Genomic DNA, 21,668 nt, shown 5'->3' with positions numbered 1-21,668 from the left:
AACTGAAAACGTTTGACAGAATACTGTTTACAGTGTTATTTTCGCCCCGTATTATTTTCGCCCTTTCACACTTGCAAACAATTTTGCCCCGTTTTGAAAGTAAAACGGGGCGAAAATTTCCCTGTCTCCAAGAAATATGCAATATCAAGATAACCATATACATGTATGCTAAATCAAAAGCGTTTGAAAAAGATGACACACAAGCAACCAACATTATTTTATTAATATTATTTTTAAATATCTCCAACCTGTATAATCAACAAAGGTAGAGGGTTCATTTTCTTTCATTAAAAAAAAATATATATTAGATGTCAAGTGCTTGTGTGATGCCATTATTCATAAAAGTAGTGGTACAGTGAAAACTGTCAATTCTAACACCTGTGCAACCTGACACAATGTTAATTATTCCAACATTAAATTTCTTTCCCATGTTACTATTTACCATGGGTTTTTTTTCAGTATTTAAAACGGCACACTGTCTGCTTCCACACAAAATTCGTCTCCCAGTGCATGTTGGATTAAACAGGGTTCAGTGCTGTAGCAGTGTGTTTTTACAGCTGAACCATTCGTGAAAGGAATTTGTCTGCCATATTTAATTGTTCACTCACTACATCTGATTTCCCCTATGTAAAGTTGCTCACTTTGTCACTGTTTGAACAGTATTTTCAGTAGTTACCGGTGTGGACTGACGTATGCTACACAGCATTTGGTAGTGAGAAAAAAATAACTGTGTACTTCTAATGCAGGATAGTAAGAATAAAGAAACTTGCAACATTTGCATAGGTCAGTGCAGTATACAAATAATGGTAATCATTCAAATGTAATTATAAACAAGGGAAATGTCAGATAACTAGCATGAACACATGTTGCCATTCCACACAGATACCCATGACATTGAACTGGTCAGGTGCAACAAATGCGAACATATACCGGTGCTGATATCTTAGATAGTATTATTGAAAATGGCATATTTACGAGTCGTGTTCAGCTTTATTTCTTAAGACATCAAGTGGCTAATAAACAGAAAACTATTACACGTACCTTGAAAGCAACAAAAGTTACATTCAGATGTCAAAATTATTTTTATTGCCTGTCATAAGTGGTTCTTACATACAACAGCATACTTTATAGATGACATAATCAGGTATACATATAACAAAGGAATCAGATTTCAATTACAAAATATACTGATAATATTAAAGAAACAATTATAGACCAAACATACTATGCACTTTCATGGGAAAAATCTACTTTGTTTTTTAATTGTAGATTCGATTCATGTTATTTGCTCTCCCCAAATAACCTTTTATATACAGGTATGTTAAAAAAAAACTTCAAAAAATCAAATGTATGCTTCCTGCATTTCAATTTTAGTGAAATTACACAAAAATGCTGTTTTTAATCAATTATCTAATACATGTATAATATTTTGAAGTCTTTAATACAATGGGACAAGAAGGTAACTATATACTAATAATTTCCTTCTGTATCAAGAATGTGATTTTTTTTCTCAAGTATGTTCAACTCTACAATTACATGTTTTTTTATAAAAAAAAATTACTTGATTAAAAATCAAAAAACAGAATTACAACTTTCCAAGAAGCATATTTTTGTACAAATTTTCTTTTCAATCAGACAAAAAGGGGGAGTAGAATTTTAGCTCAAATGGATAGTTCAAAAATTGGTAACTATGGTAACACCATTAACCAAAAATAACACTTAGTTGATTTTTTTTTTGTAATTTTGATTTAGTCCAAATTTAAATTAGATAAAAATTAAAGTCAAACATCTCTATCTCAAACTCAGTGGACTAAAAAAAATGGGGAGACAACCAATATTAAATGTCCAAGGATTTTACAATTAAAAAAAAAATCTGCATTGAATTACATACATGTGATTGGTTTTTAATATTCTTCATATCCTATATTACATAAACAAATGATTTAAAGATACAAACAATGAAATAAAAATGTTTTCTTGTACATATTTTAACATAAAAAGGGGTTAAATAACTAAAAATCAAAAATACAATAGTACCCTCACATCTTACATCAGAATCCACCTTTCATCATGCACACATATTACAAAAAAAAATCATACTTGATCATTCACACAGTCCTATAAAAAAGGTTATGAAGATAATGAAAGTAGAGGAGAAAAAAAATCAGAAAATGTCTGCCAGCACTACTGCCATCTACATGTCATCATCCATTCAATTCGTTGTGTCCATCAATGTCATTAGGGTGTGAAGGAGATCAGGGTACCTGTAGCCACTTCAGATGACATTCCTTTAGATGGAGTCTCCTGCAGATCTGGTGGGGTGTAGAGTAAGCTTGGTCTCTGAAATACAAAAAGTAATAATCATTTAGAGGATATTCTCCCATTACTAGCAGTTGGACAAGACGAATGCTGCATGAATTACCAATGTAGAATTTCCTATCATGTGAGATTAAGTGAGAAATATTTATTTACATTGATTTATCTACATCATAGCATATAATACAGCATTCATGCAGAGACAAAAAAAAAATACACATAAAAATGTACATGGTCCAAAGTTTATCTTTTACAGTATAATATTTTACAGTATAATATCTATATCATAATTTAAAGACTAAAAATTTTATCTTTCCATAACAAATGCTATAAAAATCTAAAGGAGGAAAAGAAGCATTCATTCTGTATGAGATCCATTTAGGATAGAAATATTCATTTTTTTTTTAAATCATATTTGGGAGCTCATTAAGCCTCATCTTAGACAACAAAACTGATCCCTTCTGGTTTTTGTTCCTATAATTCATTACTTGCATCATACATAGCATTTACTTTTGCCTTCATTTTAAAACAAGAACTTTCTTATACAAACATGTAAGACACCCCAAAAGGTTGTAGTAATTACAAAGTCGTAGTTAAATGAAGAGACACTCACTGATCGTGTAGACCTTGTTACTGGAGTGAAGGCCACATTAAGACTGGAGAACTTGGAGCCTGTGTCACTCTGACTGTCTGAGTCTGAATCTGGGTCATCAACTACAACAAACATTAAAACATAAGTCAGAAATAAATAACACTGTTTACTAGCACTGTTGTAAGAATCCGGTCCTTTGTACACTCTGTAGAGAGGTGGTACACACCTAATGATCTGTGAGGGGTGGGAGGGTGTCTTAGACAGGATTTGTCTTTCTCTGGCAGTGGACTACAAAATGACACACTCCTCCTGGCAGATCTTCTCCTGGACTGTTTCAGTGTAGTCTTCAGAGCTTTCCCACCTACACGATAAAATAAGTCAGGATATTTTCAAATAAAACCTTGATTCTGACATGTCAAGAAATGTTGGATCACAATTTTGTTGTCACAATTTCAGTGGTAGTCTCAATTACATGCCATATTTATCTATTGTCACCCTAGTCAATCAATGATTATATTATTCATAAAATAATATATAATGTAAAGATATATTCCCGCCCTCATGATAGTCAAATGTAATAGGTAACCAGAAGTCTCTGATGAGACTGTAGGTCTACTGGTCTGTACAAATAACAAAGGAAAAGTAGCGCTTGGATTTGAAACTTTGCAAAAGGCAGCAATAAATAGAAATATGTTTCTTAATGTAGTCTACTTGTGTGCCAAGTTATATTGAAATCAGACCAAAACTGTAGGAGGAGTAGTGTATTAAAGGAATTTCACAGAAATTTCTATTTTTAGTAACCATGGCAACACTGTTCATCGAAATCAAAAACCAATGCACTAAATTATGTATCTTAGTGTAGTCTACTTGTTAACAAGTTATATTGACATCAGAGCAAAACTGTAGGAGTAGCATTTTGAAAAATTGTTTACAGACAGACGGACGGACAGACAGCTAGACAGGCGGATGGACAACAGACACCTTGCTATCACATAAGCTCTTCTAGTCTTTGACCAGTAGAGCTAATAATAGACATATTTTATGGATTGAAAACAAATAAAGGGCAATTTTTTCTCTCAGTGACACCACAAGCTATTGGGATTTTCCAATATACATGTATTTTGTAAAAGAGGTCAATAATGCACAAAATTTTCGGTTTTGACTACAGTACTCATAGAGCACAAACTTGCATGGAGCTACATTCACATTATTTTAATGATATTAGTTTACAAATAAAATTCTACACATCAAATCTGAAGGTAATTCAAAGGCAGACCCAATAATTTTGGGCATAAAAAGTACCTCTCCTTGAAAATCTTTTAAAAGATATTAAAAATCTTTTAAAAGAACACCTCATAATTTCTTAATACAGAACTATGACTGGGCGAATTTAAAGGAAAGGAAAATAAGCAAAATTGTTCACAAGTTCAAAAGGGCGAAAATATTTTAACATTAAAAAGCCCCCTGAAAAATTTTAACCCTGTATACAGTATTTCAAATAAAATTCTACACATCATATCTGAAGGTAATTCAAAGGCAGACCCAATAATTTTGGGCATAAAAAGTACCATATTCTTTCAAAATCTTTTAAAAGAATCTTGATATCAAGACTTTTTTATCTTAATACTGTGTTTTGAGAATGTTGCTTGGTGTCATTCTATACCCGAGCTGAGACGAGAATGATCATCTTCCTCCACACTGAAGTAACTGTCCATCACACTGACCGGGCTCTCGGTCTCCTCTGGGATGGGCTGAGAGGGCTGTAGGTACTTAGAGAAGCTCTCATCAGCGGGAGACTCAGGCTTCACTGGCTCTTCAACAAAGGACACTGATTTCCTCTTCATATTGATGGATCTCCTAAAAATTTACGGATAATTGTCAATTGACTCAAAAAATTACTTTACTGAATTATCAAGTCCTTTCTAAAAACAGCATAAAACACTATTAAAGACAAGAACCTGAGTGATTGTCTTCTTGGTCTTGGTGTCTCGGTTTTTTCCTCTGTTTGGTTTCCGGAGGGAGTGGCCTTCAGAAGGCTCCGTGTGAAGCGAGGCTGAGGGGTAGAATCCTGCAGAAGAGGACTGGGTATAACAGGGACATAGCTCTGTCTTTTGGGGGTTCTAATCATAGCTACATCCTCCACCAGGATAGCAGGGGGCTTATCCTGAACCACTGCTGGCTGAGATGTACTGTCCTCCATTGGTTCAATTTCCTCTCCTGATTTTGGCTGAAGGGGCATGGGCAACTCCTCCTTTGGTTTGGGTGACTCAACTGACTTTGGCTTGGGTGAACCAGCTGTAAAAATAAGTTATGTATGAATAAAATTTTTCTTCAGGATTCAATTTTGGCTCTTTTCTTGAAATTCTTGTGGTCCCTTTTTGAATATTTGATCAACTGAGAGCTCACTGCCTAACAGCTATCCTTCTGAGTAAAATCAGTTTTTATGGACAATTCATAAAATTTGTGTCTTGCTGAAAATCCCCCCCCACTTCCCTGATTTATTGGAATAATGCAGATGACACAATCTAGTAATACAAGTACTTTTCATCAGTTTTTTTATGAAATATAGATAAATGAAGGAAATAGGCTTGACGCAGATGCTAGGATGCTGTATATACATGTGTCCATACCTTCACAGTGATAGGTGGGTTTCCTAATAGGACTGGTCACTTTGAAGAGACCCCAGTCATGTTCAATGGTTTGAGCAGGAGCGGTAGAGGCTTTCAGGCTAGCTTTAAAGGCAGCAAACTTAGACTTGACAGGTTTCTTAATCACTGGCTTGTTGACAACTTTTTTCTGTCAGATCGAAAATAAGACTTTTGATTGTAAATGTATACATACATGTTTAATGTATTGACCATTCTACCTGTATTTATAGATTACAAATATATCAGGGCTCTCGATTCTCTCAAACTGGGGCCGATATTCGGCCCCGTTCCCAATGAAAAAAGGTATCTTTTTTCCCAAAAGAAAGGTATAAATTTCCCAATTTTATAACAAAATATAATTAAAAATAAAAGTTCATGACTATCACTCAGAAAGACAAATAATAGCAATATCAACACTCAAAGATAGTTATGACAAAGCTAAATAATGTACTTTCATAAATAACCTATGTACCCATGTTTGTTTTGTTTAACTGTTTTAATTAAAAACAAGAGTTAAATTTATGACAAAATGCTAGAAAAGTAAAATTTGAGGATTTTTTTGAATGAATATAGGTCATCCAAATTTTCCCAAAATGATGAGATAATTTTCCCAATTTGAGAGGCCCCGACCCAGTCCCAAAAAGTGGTGTGAGAGTCCTGTATATATACTGTAGATTGGCAAATAATCACGATGGTTTTAATTTCACTATGTTCGCGATTTGTAATTTTTCCGCGAAATTAAACCCATCGTGAATGCTATCATTGGTAATTGGTAAACGTTTAAATGCGTATACGCAATTACAATAAATTTCTAGGAGCGTGAAATTAAAACCATCGCGATTAGTAGTTTTCAAGAAATCGTGAAATTTTAACACCGTGGAATTAAAACAACTTACAGTATCCTTTTTAGCTTCACATGCATATGATATTTAGTTTAAAATGTAAATGACATACTTTGACAACTTTTTTGACTAGTTCTGGGGATTTCTTCACCCATCCTGATTCCTTTCGCTCTTGTAAATCTTCAAATTTCTTATCTACATCTTCTACCTGTGATCAAAAGTAACAAAAAACATTGACTCAAATAAATTATTATACATGTATCTCCAATAATAAAAAATTCTATCAGTTTTGTAATATTAACTTGTAGTCTTAGCTCAAAAACATTGAAAACAGAGCAGTTTTTACTAAAGGAAAACATCTATTAATTCTTGTCAGGCCAAAAATTATGAGCGGATTAAGTACCTGAAAGTAAATCATATCCCAGAACCCCTGTAGGTCGGTACAAGTTGTCTCCTTCTCACCGGTCTTAAATTCACAGTTGTCAACTAAGCCTGTGAACTGTTTGAATCTTTGAGCTATCAACAGCTGGGCTTGTCCTATCACTGTGCGGATCTGTCCTTGCACTGAAATAAGAGTATAGCATTATAAGAACAAAATCAAAAGAAACATATTATTATCCATCAGTATTATGTTCTACAAGTGAACTGTTCTGATTAAGTTAATACCCTCTTCTGAGAGATCTGGGGTGTTGATTCCTTCCCACTTCTCACTCAAGGCATTAAGCCTGTTAGTCTCTGATGACAAAAGATTTCTGAAGTACTTTACATCATGTTCTGGTTCTTGTTTTCCTTCTGAAAAGCAAAATAAAAGGATTTTTGAATTTTGGAAAAAGTGAAAAGTAAGGTCCTGCTGTCAAAAGGCATCACAGTGCAACAGTCCAAATAAAATTTTGGAATAGTCACAAACATACCCATTATTAAACAGTACTGTTATATCATTCATTTGAAAATTAAGAATTGAAGAGAAATTTTACCTGTACTATTAATTCCAGACGTAGACTCTTGTAATGGTACCACTGTATCGGCAGCCATTTCATCTGTGTCCATAGATTCTACCCCCTTCTTCTCCAGTGTTGATTCCTCGGTATTCATTTCTTTGGCACTTGATTCTAAGGTCTCTTCAACTGCTGCAACATCTTCATCAGTCAATACAGAGGAGTTCAGGTTTGCCATGATGACCTTGGAAATATCTAGGTCACTTTTGATGTCCTCTTTTGGTGGCAGGTCAAGGTCATCAAGATCAAGCTCCAAGTCTAAAGATGGAATTTTTGCTGCAAGACAATTTACACTATCAATTTACATGTGCTCTTTACAATTTCTTAAATCATAGTGGTATTTTTAAAATCATGTAATTCTTATTATTTTAAAATTGTTTACTTACACACTGGAGACTTTTGTTTGGGAGTCTTTCTAGTCATTTCAATCATTGGACTGCTCTTCAGAATCTCCACCCTATATAAGGTAATAAACAAAATTTCTTTTAAAATTCCTTTCTTTGTAACCAGCATTAAATCAAGATCTCCCACTTGTCTTAATCATGAAATAATCTGCAGTATACTGCAAGTACTGACCATTCCTCAGGACTCCTATGCACATGGAGGGTATGCCTTCTCTGCTTTGGCTTGGTACGTTTAGCAGACATGGACTCTGACGGGAGCTTGAAGCCGTCCACCACAGCCACAGAGCGCCGAGTGACTTGCTTTGGTTTAGAGTTTTCTTTGTTCCCTGCTGTCAAATCTTCTGGGATTTCAGCAAAATCTGGTCTCATTCTGATGGATCGTCTGGATTTTCTCTTTGGCGCTGGAGATGAATTTTCCTCTGCAAACACCTCATTGCTCTCTTCCAATTCAGATGCCAGTTCTTTTGTATTATCAGAAATTCCATTTTCCAAGTTAACTGAAACTCTAGATTTTCTTCTTGCTTTTACTGATGGTTTTTCCTCAACTATCTCCTTCTCAGTATTCTTACTTGAAATCTCTTTGACATCTTCAGAAAGTGTACATGGTGTTTTAATAGACCGTCTTGATTTTCTTTTTGGCACTGAGGGTGATGATTTGGGCTCATTTAAACTATCATTGATATCCTCTGTAACTTCAACTGTCAGACTATGATTCGTGAGTTTTACAGACCTAGTGGAACCCAATTCATCATTATCCTGTTGATCACAAGTTTCTGCTGATTCCACCTCATTGTCTTTGGTCATTTCAGTATCTTCCATAACCTGATCTGTGCTATCACTTGTTTCTTTCTGCTGCTGCTCTGGTGAATTAATCACGTCCACTTTAACGTTTCCACCAGGTTTAACACTGACAGACCTTCGTGACTTTCTCCTTTTTGTCGTACTTTCTTCATCCCGACTGTGGGATCTTTTTCTGGACCGAGACCGGGAGGGGAGCTCTCTGCTTGAAGACCTCTTCCTTGATTCTGGCTTAGGACCAGCACTCAGCGCATTACTTACAGACTTTCTTGAGCGAGGAGTTTTTTCCATTGATTTCCTGGACTTAGATGGAGTTTCTACCTCTTTGGCAGTTGACTTTCTTGAAGTAGGTTTTGTTTCAATTGCAGACGACTTTTCTACAGAATTCAGAGATTCATTTTTCTGTGACACAGATTTTGTTTGAGAGCGTGTTTGTCTTCTGTTTCTAGTTGAGTCAGTGGGGACATTCGCAACATTATCATCCTTCGAGCTTTTGTTTCCTGTAAAAAAAAGTTCATACAAAATACAATTTTCCCCCCCAAAATGGATTATCCATGTCAGATGAACATTGTCAAAACATTAAAATGGACATGTACAAAGTACACAAATTTCATATGAAAACTTGTGAACTATAAGCATGATAAGTGAGGGAAAAAAATTTCACTTTACCATTAGGCCATAATAAATAAATTGCTAGATTTTCATCCGAATTTTTTTAAAAATCGAGGCGGGCGGGCGGCTTTTATTTTATATTTTTTCATTTTTGCAGATTTTTTATTGACCTGGTCAATCGGTGTAATTTTATCTACAATACCCGAATAAAAGTCATAGTAAAGGTTCAATTATCTCTTACTTCACAGCATCACCAACCTTTTTCAACCAATGACCCTTGTTTAAAATATACAGGCATGTATTACAGCAATTACCATCTTTTCAGCTGTCAAAATCAAATTTAAAACGAAAGTAGAATGGTACATGAATATACCGATCCCGATCAGAATTAAGACGAAGAAAAACAGAAATAAAAAATATCGAGGCGGGGGTATAAAATTGGGGCGGGCGGGGATGAGAATCTAGGAATATTTTTATTATGGCCTTACAGTTAACTATTGTTTAATTATAAAACAGAAGTGAGTAAAGCATGATATAATTAAATCAAATCAAACCCTGTGATTGTGCTACAGTTCTAAAATACCTGTCTTCTCCTCATCAGAAAGTGCCACACTTGCAGTTCGTGTTTTCTTTGGTGTTGAACATCTGAAAAAGCAAAACTAATGTAAGATTTCATGTAACAAGATGTCAATAAAATATAGTGGTCACCTGAATCAGAGTACGACAAGTTTCTCAGTTAACATGAACATTTGACATTATTTCAATTGAGAATAGGATTTTAATGACCCCAACATTTTTTGATTTTTTTGTTGACCTCCCCTTAGAAATGGACTTGGTCTCTCATTTAATTGAAATTCTTAAATACAGCACTAAAATAAACAAAATTATATATTTATTCTGAGATGAACATTAATAGAACAAACCTTCCTGGATCAGTAGAAGAAAATACAGCTGTCTCATCTGGATTGTTGGAGTACAGAAAGTTTTCTGAACTTGTGGGGCTGAGAGGTTTGAAGACAAAAGAGACCAAGTTGTTTGGAGCCGTGAAAGTAAACTCCTCAGGGGCAAATGACATTCCTCTGGCTGTAGACACCTTGGTCAGATCAACTGTTGCCTTGTCTACACCTCCTTGAGCACTCTTCTTGACAGGGGCTTTCTTATCTTTACTTTTCTTAACACTGGTCTGTGCAGGCTGGGTTGTTTTACCTGTAATCAAATAACACACATAAAAATAATTGCCTCATTTTAATGTTTACAATTTTACAAAGGCTACTTCTCTGTTCTATGATTGGAAGGTCGATTTCATGATTGTTTGATTTTCCCTTTGGCAAAAAGGAAAACAATTGCATAGCGCTACATAAACTTTTTGTACCTAGAAAACCTTTCAAATGTGACTTCTTTTACTTTTAGTTAACCTAATTCAATTAAATGTTAAATTTTATGCCCATATTGGTTTAGGAAAGATAAGTGTTAGAGAGAAAACTCTTTTTCACCTAGTAATAACTGTCGGTGAGTTTTGAAATATTAAACTGAAAATGCTTTTATCTTAACAATTGGAAATACGGAGGATTTCCAATTAAGTGTACTTAAAAAAAAGATTCAGCAACTGAATAGATAATTAATAAATTTTAAGTTGATTTCAGAATTTGTAGTTCAAACAAATGCTTTTATACCTGCTCTCTGATTGGTTGTCCTTGTTACTCTTTCTGTCACTGGTTTATTTGGTCCCTACATAGAAATGGAAAAAGCAAAAATTATTTAGTAACGATATTAGCATTACACATATTTTAATTTGTGATTTGAATATACATGTATTATCCTAGTGATGCATTTAAACTTAAGGCCATACCAATTTCTAATATAGTTCGTCGGATTCGCCGCTTCTATTTCTAACAAATCCAAATTATAATATTAAAAAAATAAATTTCGCGCGCGCGTCCAAAAATATCCGATTTAATTTTTTTCTCGACTTTTTACACAAAACGCATAGAAGACTTGGAAATTTGTATAACAGAAGCGCGGGATTTAGTGTTTGTTTGCACTTTTTAGCAGACTGTGAAGTTTTGCAAGACGCTCGTGTAACTGTTTGTATGTACTAGGGGTGAGCAATTAGCACATCCAAACAACCGGGGCTACCATTTTTGGGGATCAGGCTAGGTGTTTTCTGCAAGGAGGTAGCACGTCGGGCTAGTAAAAAACATAACTACACACGCAATGCAACAATGACAAGAACAATTGGTATTTTCACTTGTATTTATTATAAAATTCCCAACCAGTGAAAATTTTCCAGACAACGTGCTCCTATTGTCAATAAATCTTGATAATCTTATCTGTTTTGTAGTTCTATCTGACTTAATTACTTAAAATAATTATTTTAATATGAAATTTCCATTTATGGTAAATACATGCTATCTCATTAAATTATTTACGATTATCCAATGAACTGAAAGATAAGTGTTTTATGACTCACATAAAATATATTTCCAGTGTATTTAATGATTTAAGATGAAAACAAAATGATTTTGATTTTATTTTAAATGAGCTAGTGCAATGATCAAGAAAAAGGGAAGATAATTCATTTAAATTAATTTATTTTTTTTTTCATAACAATTTATGCATGATTAATATTGATAGTGAGAACTTTTAACTTTAATTTTAAAAAGAAAGACCCCAGTACCCTGACTTTTTCAGATTAATTTCTTCTCCATTTATATTTTTTAATAACTTTTTACTAGGGGCTATTAAGAAATCACTTGCCTGTGGAAAAGTACTTGATTTTTTTCTCATTGAACATGTGTGCTAAAAAAAATTTTTGCCATTATATTAATTATATTCGTCGTGCATAATTTTGAAAACTGAACATGCATTTACCCCGCCATGGGGTAGAATTAAAAGGGTGCAGCTTACAGAATGAAAAATGTTGTGTATTCAAAATTATGATTCAAAAACCTAAAATTTTTTATTCTTTGCGTGTTAACAAAATTTTATCGTTAGAAAGATTTCTTTTCAAAATCGATCACTATTAAATTATCTTCACATTTTCATTACGTATATATACAAATTTTCTGACGCTAGAGGAACTTCAAGGGATTAATTCTCTCATCAATTTCTGTACAACTTCGTGCGGAATTGTTTTTATACATAGTACAAAATAAAACATCTTTTAATAACTATGTTATGCCGTTTATTAGTGCTGAATATTTTTTAGGATTATATCCCATTTCTTAAAAAAATATATTTAAATCCACATTTCAGAGTGTTCACATTCCAATTATTTAACTTCAAATATATTTGCAGACAGGGTTAATTAATCTCAATGTGGACGCGGATTTTCTTCAGGAGGAAAGCTAATTTATGACATACAGATAACTGAATGGACGATATCTCTCTTTGCCAATTCATAGTAACAAACAGCAGTGAAAATAGAAAAGAAATATTTTATTATGTTAATGTTTTAATAATCTACTTTCAATTAATTTTTGAAATATTCAAACATTGCCCGTTTTCTTATGCTGCGTGTATACTCTGCTAGAAGACTTGAAAGCGTTATGTATTTCTGCCTATTACCAGGTAATTGTTTTCAAAACATGCAAACTCAGATTATCAAGAAGCACAGGTAGCTGACCTGTCAGTCAGGTCAGAAGCTATTGTTTTTTAATGATTGACAGGCGGTAAATTATTGATCTTAAATCAGGTAGATTTAGGGGGCGTTAACATAAAATTGGGTGTTTAACCAAAAAAAAAAAATATATGCATGTAATATTTTACATCCCCAAAATCAAAAAAGATTGCTTTTTTTTAAATACAACTCTTCCTCCAACTGCCACCTAATAAAAGACATAAGTGTAATAAAACTCACCTTCTTTCTGGTTGAATCTTGTTTAGTTACAGATGAATTGCCATGTCTCTTTTGCACTGTTTCAAATTTGTTCACCTTAGTTTCTTTATTAAATGATTTAGCCTGGAGAGGCATTGTACTTGATTTAGTCTAAAATATAAACATAAATGAGTCTTTCTAAACAACTGATAAAATTGAAACATGAAGGTTTGCATAAAAAATCACAACAAACATTAAAATACTGTAATTGTACTTTTTCCCCAAGGGTCGTAATTCCATGGGAACAGGATTTCTATTCAATGCATGATTAGATAAATATCAAGACACCTTAGACTGTCACTGCACATGTATTTCTTTCATGCTCTAAGCATGATGTGAGACATATTCTGTGGAAAATTTGTGAATGTACATGCAAAAATTAATCCCACATGATGAAAAGTAAGTCTACAGAAGCTGAAAATTTGTAAAATAGCCATTACCTTGCTGGTCTCTGCAACACCCTTCTTAACTTTAGAAACTTCTAGATTATCGCTATACTCCATATGCTTTATGATAAATGGTCTTTTCTTTGCTTTTTCATGTGCTTCCATTTTCTTTTTCAATGCTTTTTCCTCTCTCCATTTCTTCAGTTTTGCTTTCATTTCATTTTGCTTTGTAGCTTTGTCAACTGTAAAAAGAAAATAATTTGAAAGCTGAGATAGTAAATTGGAAGCTGCAGAACTGTAGGTCTCTACTTGAGAAAATTCAGACAGATAAAGCAGATTCAGACAGATAAAGCAGATAGCTACAGATCCAAATTTTGAAAAACTCTTTGATTTATGCTGCTGTTTTTCGTACCTCAATTCGGGTATTATTTTCCCCTCCTTAGAAATGGTTTCTGATAATATACCATATATTTTACTCTTATTTTTGGACAAGTGTTTGTTCTTTAGAAGATATCTTATGCATGGTCTCCAACACGGACGTCAAAATGGTAATTTTGTATATCAACATTCCAAAAACATGAACGGTTGTTTGAGACCCTTGAATTTTAAAATAAAGTATCAAGAATAGTTGTAAAATACATGTTTGATTATAGAATACCATTATAAAAGCAGGGGGGAAACTTGTATATACAAAAAATGATACCCGAAGTGAGCAACAAAAAAGTGGCAACACATATAGAAGGTTTTTACAATACTTGGATCTGTAGCTCTCTGCTTTATCTGTGCAGCTAGTAAAATGGATGTTTGTCACTGTTAAATCAGCATAAATGGTAACCAAAAAAAAAACAAACAAACAAACACATTGAGAAGAAAGTTATCCCCATTTTAATACAAGGTTTTGTTATGCTCTGTGTGGCTCACTGAATAGTCCCAAAAATAGGCTCATTCATGATATTTCATGTGCCAGGAACACGTCAGAACCAGCGCCATCATGAAAACTGGAAATTTCAGCGTCTCAAATCGGAGCATATTTTTGATACTTGGAATTTAAATGCCAACCTCACAATTTATCAAAAGCACAATGCCTCTGGTACTCACTAATATCGATGAAAAGAAGACACTCCACATTTCAATACAGATCTTGCAAGATTTTTAAATACATTAAAAGACAACAAAACTTGACAGTATAAGATATTTTCACCAGACTGTATATTTTATAAATTAAGAATAAAAACAATGTTGGCCATAATTCTCACTTTTAACTTTAAGTGAAAGTTTACTATAAGTGAAAGAGCACCCGTAGAAATTGTTGGCAAAATAAAGGCATTGTACCAATGGTAAGATGTGAATTTAGCAATTAATTTGCTTCGCAAGTATGGGCATTGCAGACTGTAGCTCTACTGGTTTATATAAAACAAAGGAAGAGAAAAGTAGCAGTTGGGACTGTTTAAAACAGCAATAACTATAGGTACTGTGAGCAATGAGCTCACTAAATGGCCTCCCATAATGTCGATGTGTTGCTTTATATTGTTTTACGGTAATGTGTAAAAAATAACTCGTCCTATGAAATGTTATCCAGAAGCTTCTATTATGTGACGTCATAGGTAAACAAAAAATGGCAATGTCCATGTTTTGCTCTGGGAAACCTAAAATACGTGTCGAATAAAAAAGTAAAATAGGAGGTGCACGATGGCAATATGTAATAAAGATTCTGTGAAAGTTTCATTAAATTTCACTCAGTAGTATATTGCGGATAGAAAAGCGTAACAGACGGACGGACGGAAATCCCGATCACTATATACCCTCCCGCTTTTCAAGCAGGGGGTATAAAAATGATCCTTGCCGCTAATCAAAATAAAAACAGATGCATAGAATTATGTATCTTAGTATTATAGTCTACTTGTGTGCCAAGTTATATTGAAATTGGACCAAAACTGTAGGAGGAGTAGCATTTTGAACGAATTTTACAGAAATTTCTATTTTTAGTAACCAAGGCAACACCGTTCATCGAAATCAAAAACAAATGCATAGAATCATGTATCTTAGTGTAGTCTACTTGTGTGCCAAGTTATATTGAAATTGGATCAAAACTGTAGGAGAATTAGCATTTTGAAAGCATTTCACAGAAAGGACAAGTGCACTTAAGCAATGCTTAATGGGCCCTTTTTATGTACCATTTTACTTTAGAATATATAACCAAATCGTTCTCTTTTGGAAATAGTTATATACTAGTGTATATTTCTAATTAAAAAGCACGATAATCATCACCCAAATCAGCATGGATTTGAAACAATTGGCTATTTTTAAATGCCTATATGGACACCTTAAAAATCCGGAAAAGTCGTACCGAACCGTCTTTTAGTTTCGTTTATGTAAATCAAGGCGAAGCGATCTTGAACAATCTGATGGTGGATCATAGTCGGGCGCGTTTGTGGAATGTAACTTTTTTGTGCTATATCTGTTTTAAAAAAATTGAAAGAAGTTGTGTAGTTGCCTGTAGCCATAATAATCAAACTAAGAAATCTGTACTCTTGCATTTGAAAAAATATATACAATAAAATGAATTTAAAATCTAAGAGGAGTGTTTAGGTGGCTTTCAATACCTGTTTCATTGTCTTGCATAAATGTTAAAATGTCTGACACTTTTATGAGTGGCGCTAAACTCTATTTACCCTACCGTAATCTTAAATATAGATACATAGAAATATTTCTAAGCGGCGCGAATTTGACTAAATGATAAAAAACCTGTCTATGTTTTACAGTGAGCACCTTTGAGGAATGTTTACCTGGGTAGAACTCACGTGACTTTCGGTATTTTAAATAATTTATTCCACAAGTGGGTTCAACATGGGTCATACAGGTAAATACCTCTCACTTGCTATAGGAAAAACATTGTACTTTTTGTACATTTTTAATATTTTAACTACCAGCCTAATCGTGTACAAATTTCCTACTTTCACACAAGTTTTGTAAATGTATTATGCGTTTTTTGTCATTTGCACAAGTTTGTACAAAGTTAGGCTCATAGTAAACAAAAGCTTTGAAATGAATGACCGTTCTCGATTTACTATAGAAAATCACAAATGTCGGTTGACCCCTGTCGCATTCTATGGTTTTGTTCTTTGTATATACGTGAATTTCAGCGGTAAAATTTGTTGAATCTTACGATTTAGATATCAATTAATGATTTGGGATGAAAATTTTTGCTTAATTTGAATGTTTATTTTTTCACATTTTACCGAGGCCCATAAGTGCACTCGTTCTTTCTATTTTTAGTAACCATGGCAGCAGCGTTCATCGAAATCAAAAACCGATGCACAGATTTATGTATCTTAGTGTAGTCTTCTTGTGCGCCAAGATATATTGAAATTGGACCAAAACTGCAGGAGGAGTAGTATTTTGAAGGAATTTCACAGAAATTTCTATTTTTAGTAACCACGGCAACACCGTTCATCGAAATCAAAAACCGATGCACAGAATTATGTATCTTAGTGTAGTCTACTTGTGTGCCAGGTGATATTGAAATTGGATTAAAACTGTAGGAGGAGTAGCATTTTGAAGAATTTCACAGAAATTTCTATCTTTAGTAACTACGGCAACACCGTTCATCGAAATCAAAAACCTTTGCACAGAATTATGTATCTTAGTGTAGTCTACTTGTGTGCCAAGTTATATTGAAATTGGATCAAAACTGTAGGAGGAGTAGCATTTTGAAAGAATTTCACAGAAATTTCTATTTCTAGTAACCACGGCAACACCGTTCATCGAAATCAAAAACCGATGCACAGAATTATGTATCTTAGTGTAGTCTACTTGTGTGCCAAGTTATATTGAAATTGGATCAAAACTGTAGGAGGAGTAGCATTTTGGAAAACTGTTTACAGACAGACGGACAGACAGACAGATGGACGGACGACGGACGCATTACTATCGCATAAGCTCTTCTGGTCTCTGACCAGTAGAGCTAAAAATCAACCCCAATTACGCAGAAAATGCCAAGCACTGAAGCAGAGGCGGCAAATTCCCAAATTTTCGTACTGGCGCAGGTTCTGACGTTTTTGTGGCACGTAAAATATCAAAATCGTGAAAAACCCTAGAAAAAGTCAGATATTTCAAACTACTCTCTGACATGCTTGTCTCAGTGGCTGAAATTTCTTTAGCACAGAGTTTTAGTTTTGTTGTTAATAAATACATATGATAATTAGTTTTTTAATTAACTACCTTTCACTCCCTAATTCTAGGCACATTATTTAACTAATCTGTATATTTTATCTATCTCCCAATCCTTTACAGTCGTCTCTTCAAGTGATAAACTCGATTGATTAAAATTATTTTTTAGATTGCTGGAAATTCACAGCGAGTTTATTGCCTGTAGAGACAACTATATATGGTTGGGATGTGGATAAAATACACATATTGGCTGCAGAATGTGTCTAGAATCACGGAGTGAAAGGTAGTTGATTGACCCATTCTAGAAAGTGGAGGAAATTTTCCCCATAAGTGCGCAAAAAATATTTCGCCATAAATTGCACCTTTTTTGCATTACGAGATCTGTAGCGTTATGGTCAAAGACAAATATATAAAACCATAACGCTACAGATCTGCAGCTATTAATAGCTACATAGGTAGAAATAGTCTTTCGACTGGTAACGGGTTCGTTCGCCCGATCTACCTGTTCGCAGGGGTCCGTTCGCGCAGAGTCCGTTCGCCCGAAATATTTTTCGCTTAATATCTTGTTCGCCCTATATGTGGTTCGCCCAATACTTATATATATAATTGTTTATATGAATTAAAAATAAACAATCAAGTTTATCATTTTTTCTTTTTATTTCCCTCACGAACTAGGATTTTTTTTACTCAAATTCTGATACGAAGAGCAATGTTTATTTAGTCTAAATGATTCTAATGTTTTTTGAATGACTAAGTGTTTGCACTGTTATAGTTAATTAGATGATGAATATAAATGTTAATTAGGGGGATACATTCTTGTTATTTTTACGAATTGTGCTATGTTTTGAAAACAATTTAAGGACTAAGACATTAATACGTGTGACCGTTGATACTAAAACAGATGTGACCATTTGTGACCATATGCATAACGTCTGCATGGTCTGACGGACACAGTGACGGTCTGTTTTATTTTGAATGTACAAAAAATTAGGAAAGAAATATATTAAATTTTATTCTACATTGAATTATGGCGAACGGACCCTGTGCGAACAAGTTTTAGGGCAAGCGGACTCTGGGCGAACAAGAAAACGGGCGAACTGGAACTCGGGCGAACAATTTTTAGGGCGAACGGACATGGAACCCTTTCAACTAGACCAGATAAAAGAGAAACCTGAGAATATTTAAACTTCCATGCCATTAATGCTGCGAAACTAAACATGTGGCAGAGTGAAATTTTAACTAAATCAAAAGCATCAGGTTTAACAGCAAACTTTTTTTTCATTTTAAAAACAAACTGGTCTGTTCAAATATCGTAATCAGATTACAACAGTGAATCTGGCCTTGTTTGGGGACCTTCGTATATCAACTACGTATTTATTTCCTTTTTCTATGAACAAACCTTTAGTGGGTTTGGTCGGAGTTTTGTCTTTGTATGTAGAACGTTGGGAAAGGTTCTCTTTTCCTTCTTGTAGTGGGGACAAGTTTTTAAGGTTTCTTCTTTTACTGACTTCCTCTCCCCTCAGTGTTTTCCATTCGATGGAACGCCGGCTAAGACGGGCATCTCTTTTTTGAAGAGATGATCCAGATTTTAATTTGTACGCCGCTGTAAATTCCGACGATTTACCCATCTTTTCCATCCTGATCTTTGAATTTGGCGCACCACCAGTGTAGTTTCAAAAATTATTGGTCGGAGTAAATTAGCGCCACCTAGGGTCGGGGATCTTATTTTCGAAAGGTCGAGCCCGAGCGATATTTACTTTTTTGCGCATCGTGGTGAAATATAAAATTGCAAAATCACGGGCTAATCAATTTGCATTCGAACATATTTCATTGCATTAAATATATACAATGGGATTGTGTACAAGTTCTAAAAACTTAAATCGCTCTACACGAAATATAAAACAAGACTGAATTAGACGTGTCCAATAGTTTGTAGAGAAAAAGTAGACTGCTACATTACTTATACAAATTATAAATATAAGAACAAGCAAATCTACCACTGTGTAACATTGGCGTCGAAAGCAAATTGAAAGTGGGAGGGGGGGGGGTAAGTGACAGAGAAAAAAATCAAACCCATAAAAAAACTGACAAGCAAAAACAAAAAGGGGGGGTGTGCCCGCTGTCCAAACTTGAAAATCCTATTTCGGGGGTTGGGGTGGTGGAGGGTGGGTGGGGGTGTTTGGAGTGGGGTGGGGGTGGAGGGGTAATTTGGATCGAACTTCTTTCAGTGCCAAAATTAGAAGGGGGTGCTTGACCTACGCCCCAGTGTTAGTTCAATGCCTGTATTAAGGTCAAGATCTAGTAAATGAAAGGTGCCTACAGATTTATTAAATTTGAGAAATTAATTCCTTTATTGATGCTTTACAACTTAAGCTTGGTCAAATAAGGTGTTTCGGGGCATAATTTGTAGATAAACAAGATGAAAAACTGTATTTTAAACTGTCATTTTTAAGAAAAATTAAGAAAACCAGTCATGAATATGGGAGTTTTTTTCGTATTCGGCAAAGGAAATATATCCAGATTGCCTACAGTCTTTCAGAAAACGGTAATTAGTATGTTCATGGCCTCTTCATTAAATCAATATCAAATTTAATATAGGTATCCGGTTTACTTTTCATATGATTTCAAATTGAATGACATGAAAATTCCCTACTTTCTACATAATTCTGCTAAAGCCATAAAGTACGGGAAAAAGAAAGTTGAAATTGATTATGACGTCATAATGGATCTAGCACCAAAAAATTAGTCTCAAGTTATTTACTAAATCTTGACCTTAAGTATATCTTTGCAAAAAGAGGGGGGCTAAGCCCCCCCCCCCCCCAGCCCCCCTCCCCGGTTCGGACGCCTATGCTGAATATAAGAATGTAGAGTAGGAAAGAGATATTCATTTTAATCAATTTAAGTGAACGCCTCATCTTATCTATTCGAAATTATAATTATATTTGAATCCGACCCTTGTGTCCATATAGCATAAAGAATAAAGAGATGGTCATTTAACATGTTTAATAATTACTTTACACTAACTTGCTAATACGATGTTTCAAGTCTGGTACAATACATATGATCATATGATTATATGATGATAAGAATATACAAACCATTATAGGTTGTTGATAATGAAAATTTTAATTTCCTATTGGTAATGATTTTGTCCGTGACTTTTATTTTATTTAACACTTTATCTAGACACCCTGTGTCCACGTGCACGTGTCTATAAATTTTCTCCATAATCGGATTTGGAAGACCAATGAGTGGGATATGGTGCGCCCACCCTCGATAATGATGCCAGCAGATACTTTTAAAATAAGAATAAGTTTATTTAATACAGTTGAGTTTCCTCGTGCGTCTTTAATAATAAGTAAAAATGCTGTTTTGTTTTGTTTTTTTTTTTTTCACTGGGGGGGGGGGGGGGGTGTCAAAAAATGTTTAGTTGCCAACACCCCTCCCTCCCGATCGGAAATGACCGGATTGCTTCCTACGGGCTATTATTCTATGAGTCTTGTAAAAAACAATTGAATTAAAATTCATTCCATTTATTTTTTTCAAATTGACTAGCGATCGTCTTGCATAAAGTGCTTTTCAATATACATGTATATTAGTATAGGATGCATGAGTAATAATAGCATCGCATGATCGTAAATGGTACTAACGATGATCTCAGGATAATCCAAGGATAAAGTTACAGAAACAGAATTTTTAAATTATTTTTTTGTGCCAAGTCCTTCAGTTACTGAAAAATACTAGAAGTCTTATGTACATTGTATATTGTTCATACTACAGTCAATCACCCTCCTTTTATACAAAGACTATATTGTCATTATACTTAAATTAACATGTAATACAATGATCTACTGTTATAACTCTAATCCAGAAGAAGCTAAAGACATGCATAAAAAGCCATGCTTCATATACTTATACTTCCTCGTGTTTTTACATTAAAAACAAGATAAGGCTGCAAAGTGGGAGACTGAATATCCAATAAAATAAATCATGGAATCGAGAAATATACATGTATTTTAAAATACATG

At 34.1% G+C, this 21,668-nt stretch overlaps 1 protein-coding gene across 1 annotated transcript; it reads right to left on the bottom strand.

Moving 5' to 3' along the window:
- Positions 1–1,857: 1,857 nt before the first annotated feature.
- On the bottom strand, positions 1,858–19,369 carry LOC134263639 (neurofilament heavy polypeptide-like). Its single transcript, XM_062746013.1, has 18 exons — positions 19,040–19,369; positions 13,525–13,712; positions 13,067–13,195; positions 10,881–10,935; positions 10,131–10,413; positions 9,791–9,852; positions 7,970–9,095; positions 7,780–7,850; positions 7,373–7,669; positions 7,065–7,190; positions 6,802–6,962; positions 6,511–6,606; positions 5,539–5,704; positions 4,867–5,203; positions 4,572–4,765; positions 3,135–3,269; positions 2,930–3,030; positions 1,858–2,340 (listed from the first exon to the last, which is right to left on the bottom strand). The coding sequence occupies exons 1-18, from the start codon at positions 19,275–19,277 to the stop codon at positions 2,239–2,241; spliced, it is 3,867 nt and encodes a 1,288-aa protein (XP_062601997.1). The 5' UTR covers positions 19,278–19,369; the 3' UTR covers positions 1,858–2,238.
- Between the last annotated feature and the right edge of the window lie 2,299 nt (positions 19,370–21,668).

This window comes from Saccostrea cucullata, unplaced genomic scaffold (genome assembly GCF_032062105.1).
Source record: "Saccostrea cucullata isolate Sc308-1 unplaced genomic scaffold, CSIRO_AGI_Scuc_v1 ctg325, whole genome shotgun sequence".
In the NCBI taxonomy this organism is placed as follows: Eukaryota; Metazoa; Mollusca; class Bivalvia; order Ostreida; family Ostreidae; genus Saccostrea; species Saccostrea cuccullata.
The sequence above is the reverse complement of the archived record's forward strand: the minus strand, read 5'-3'. Positions and strand labels throughout refer to the sequence as shown.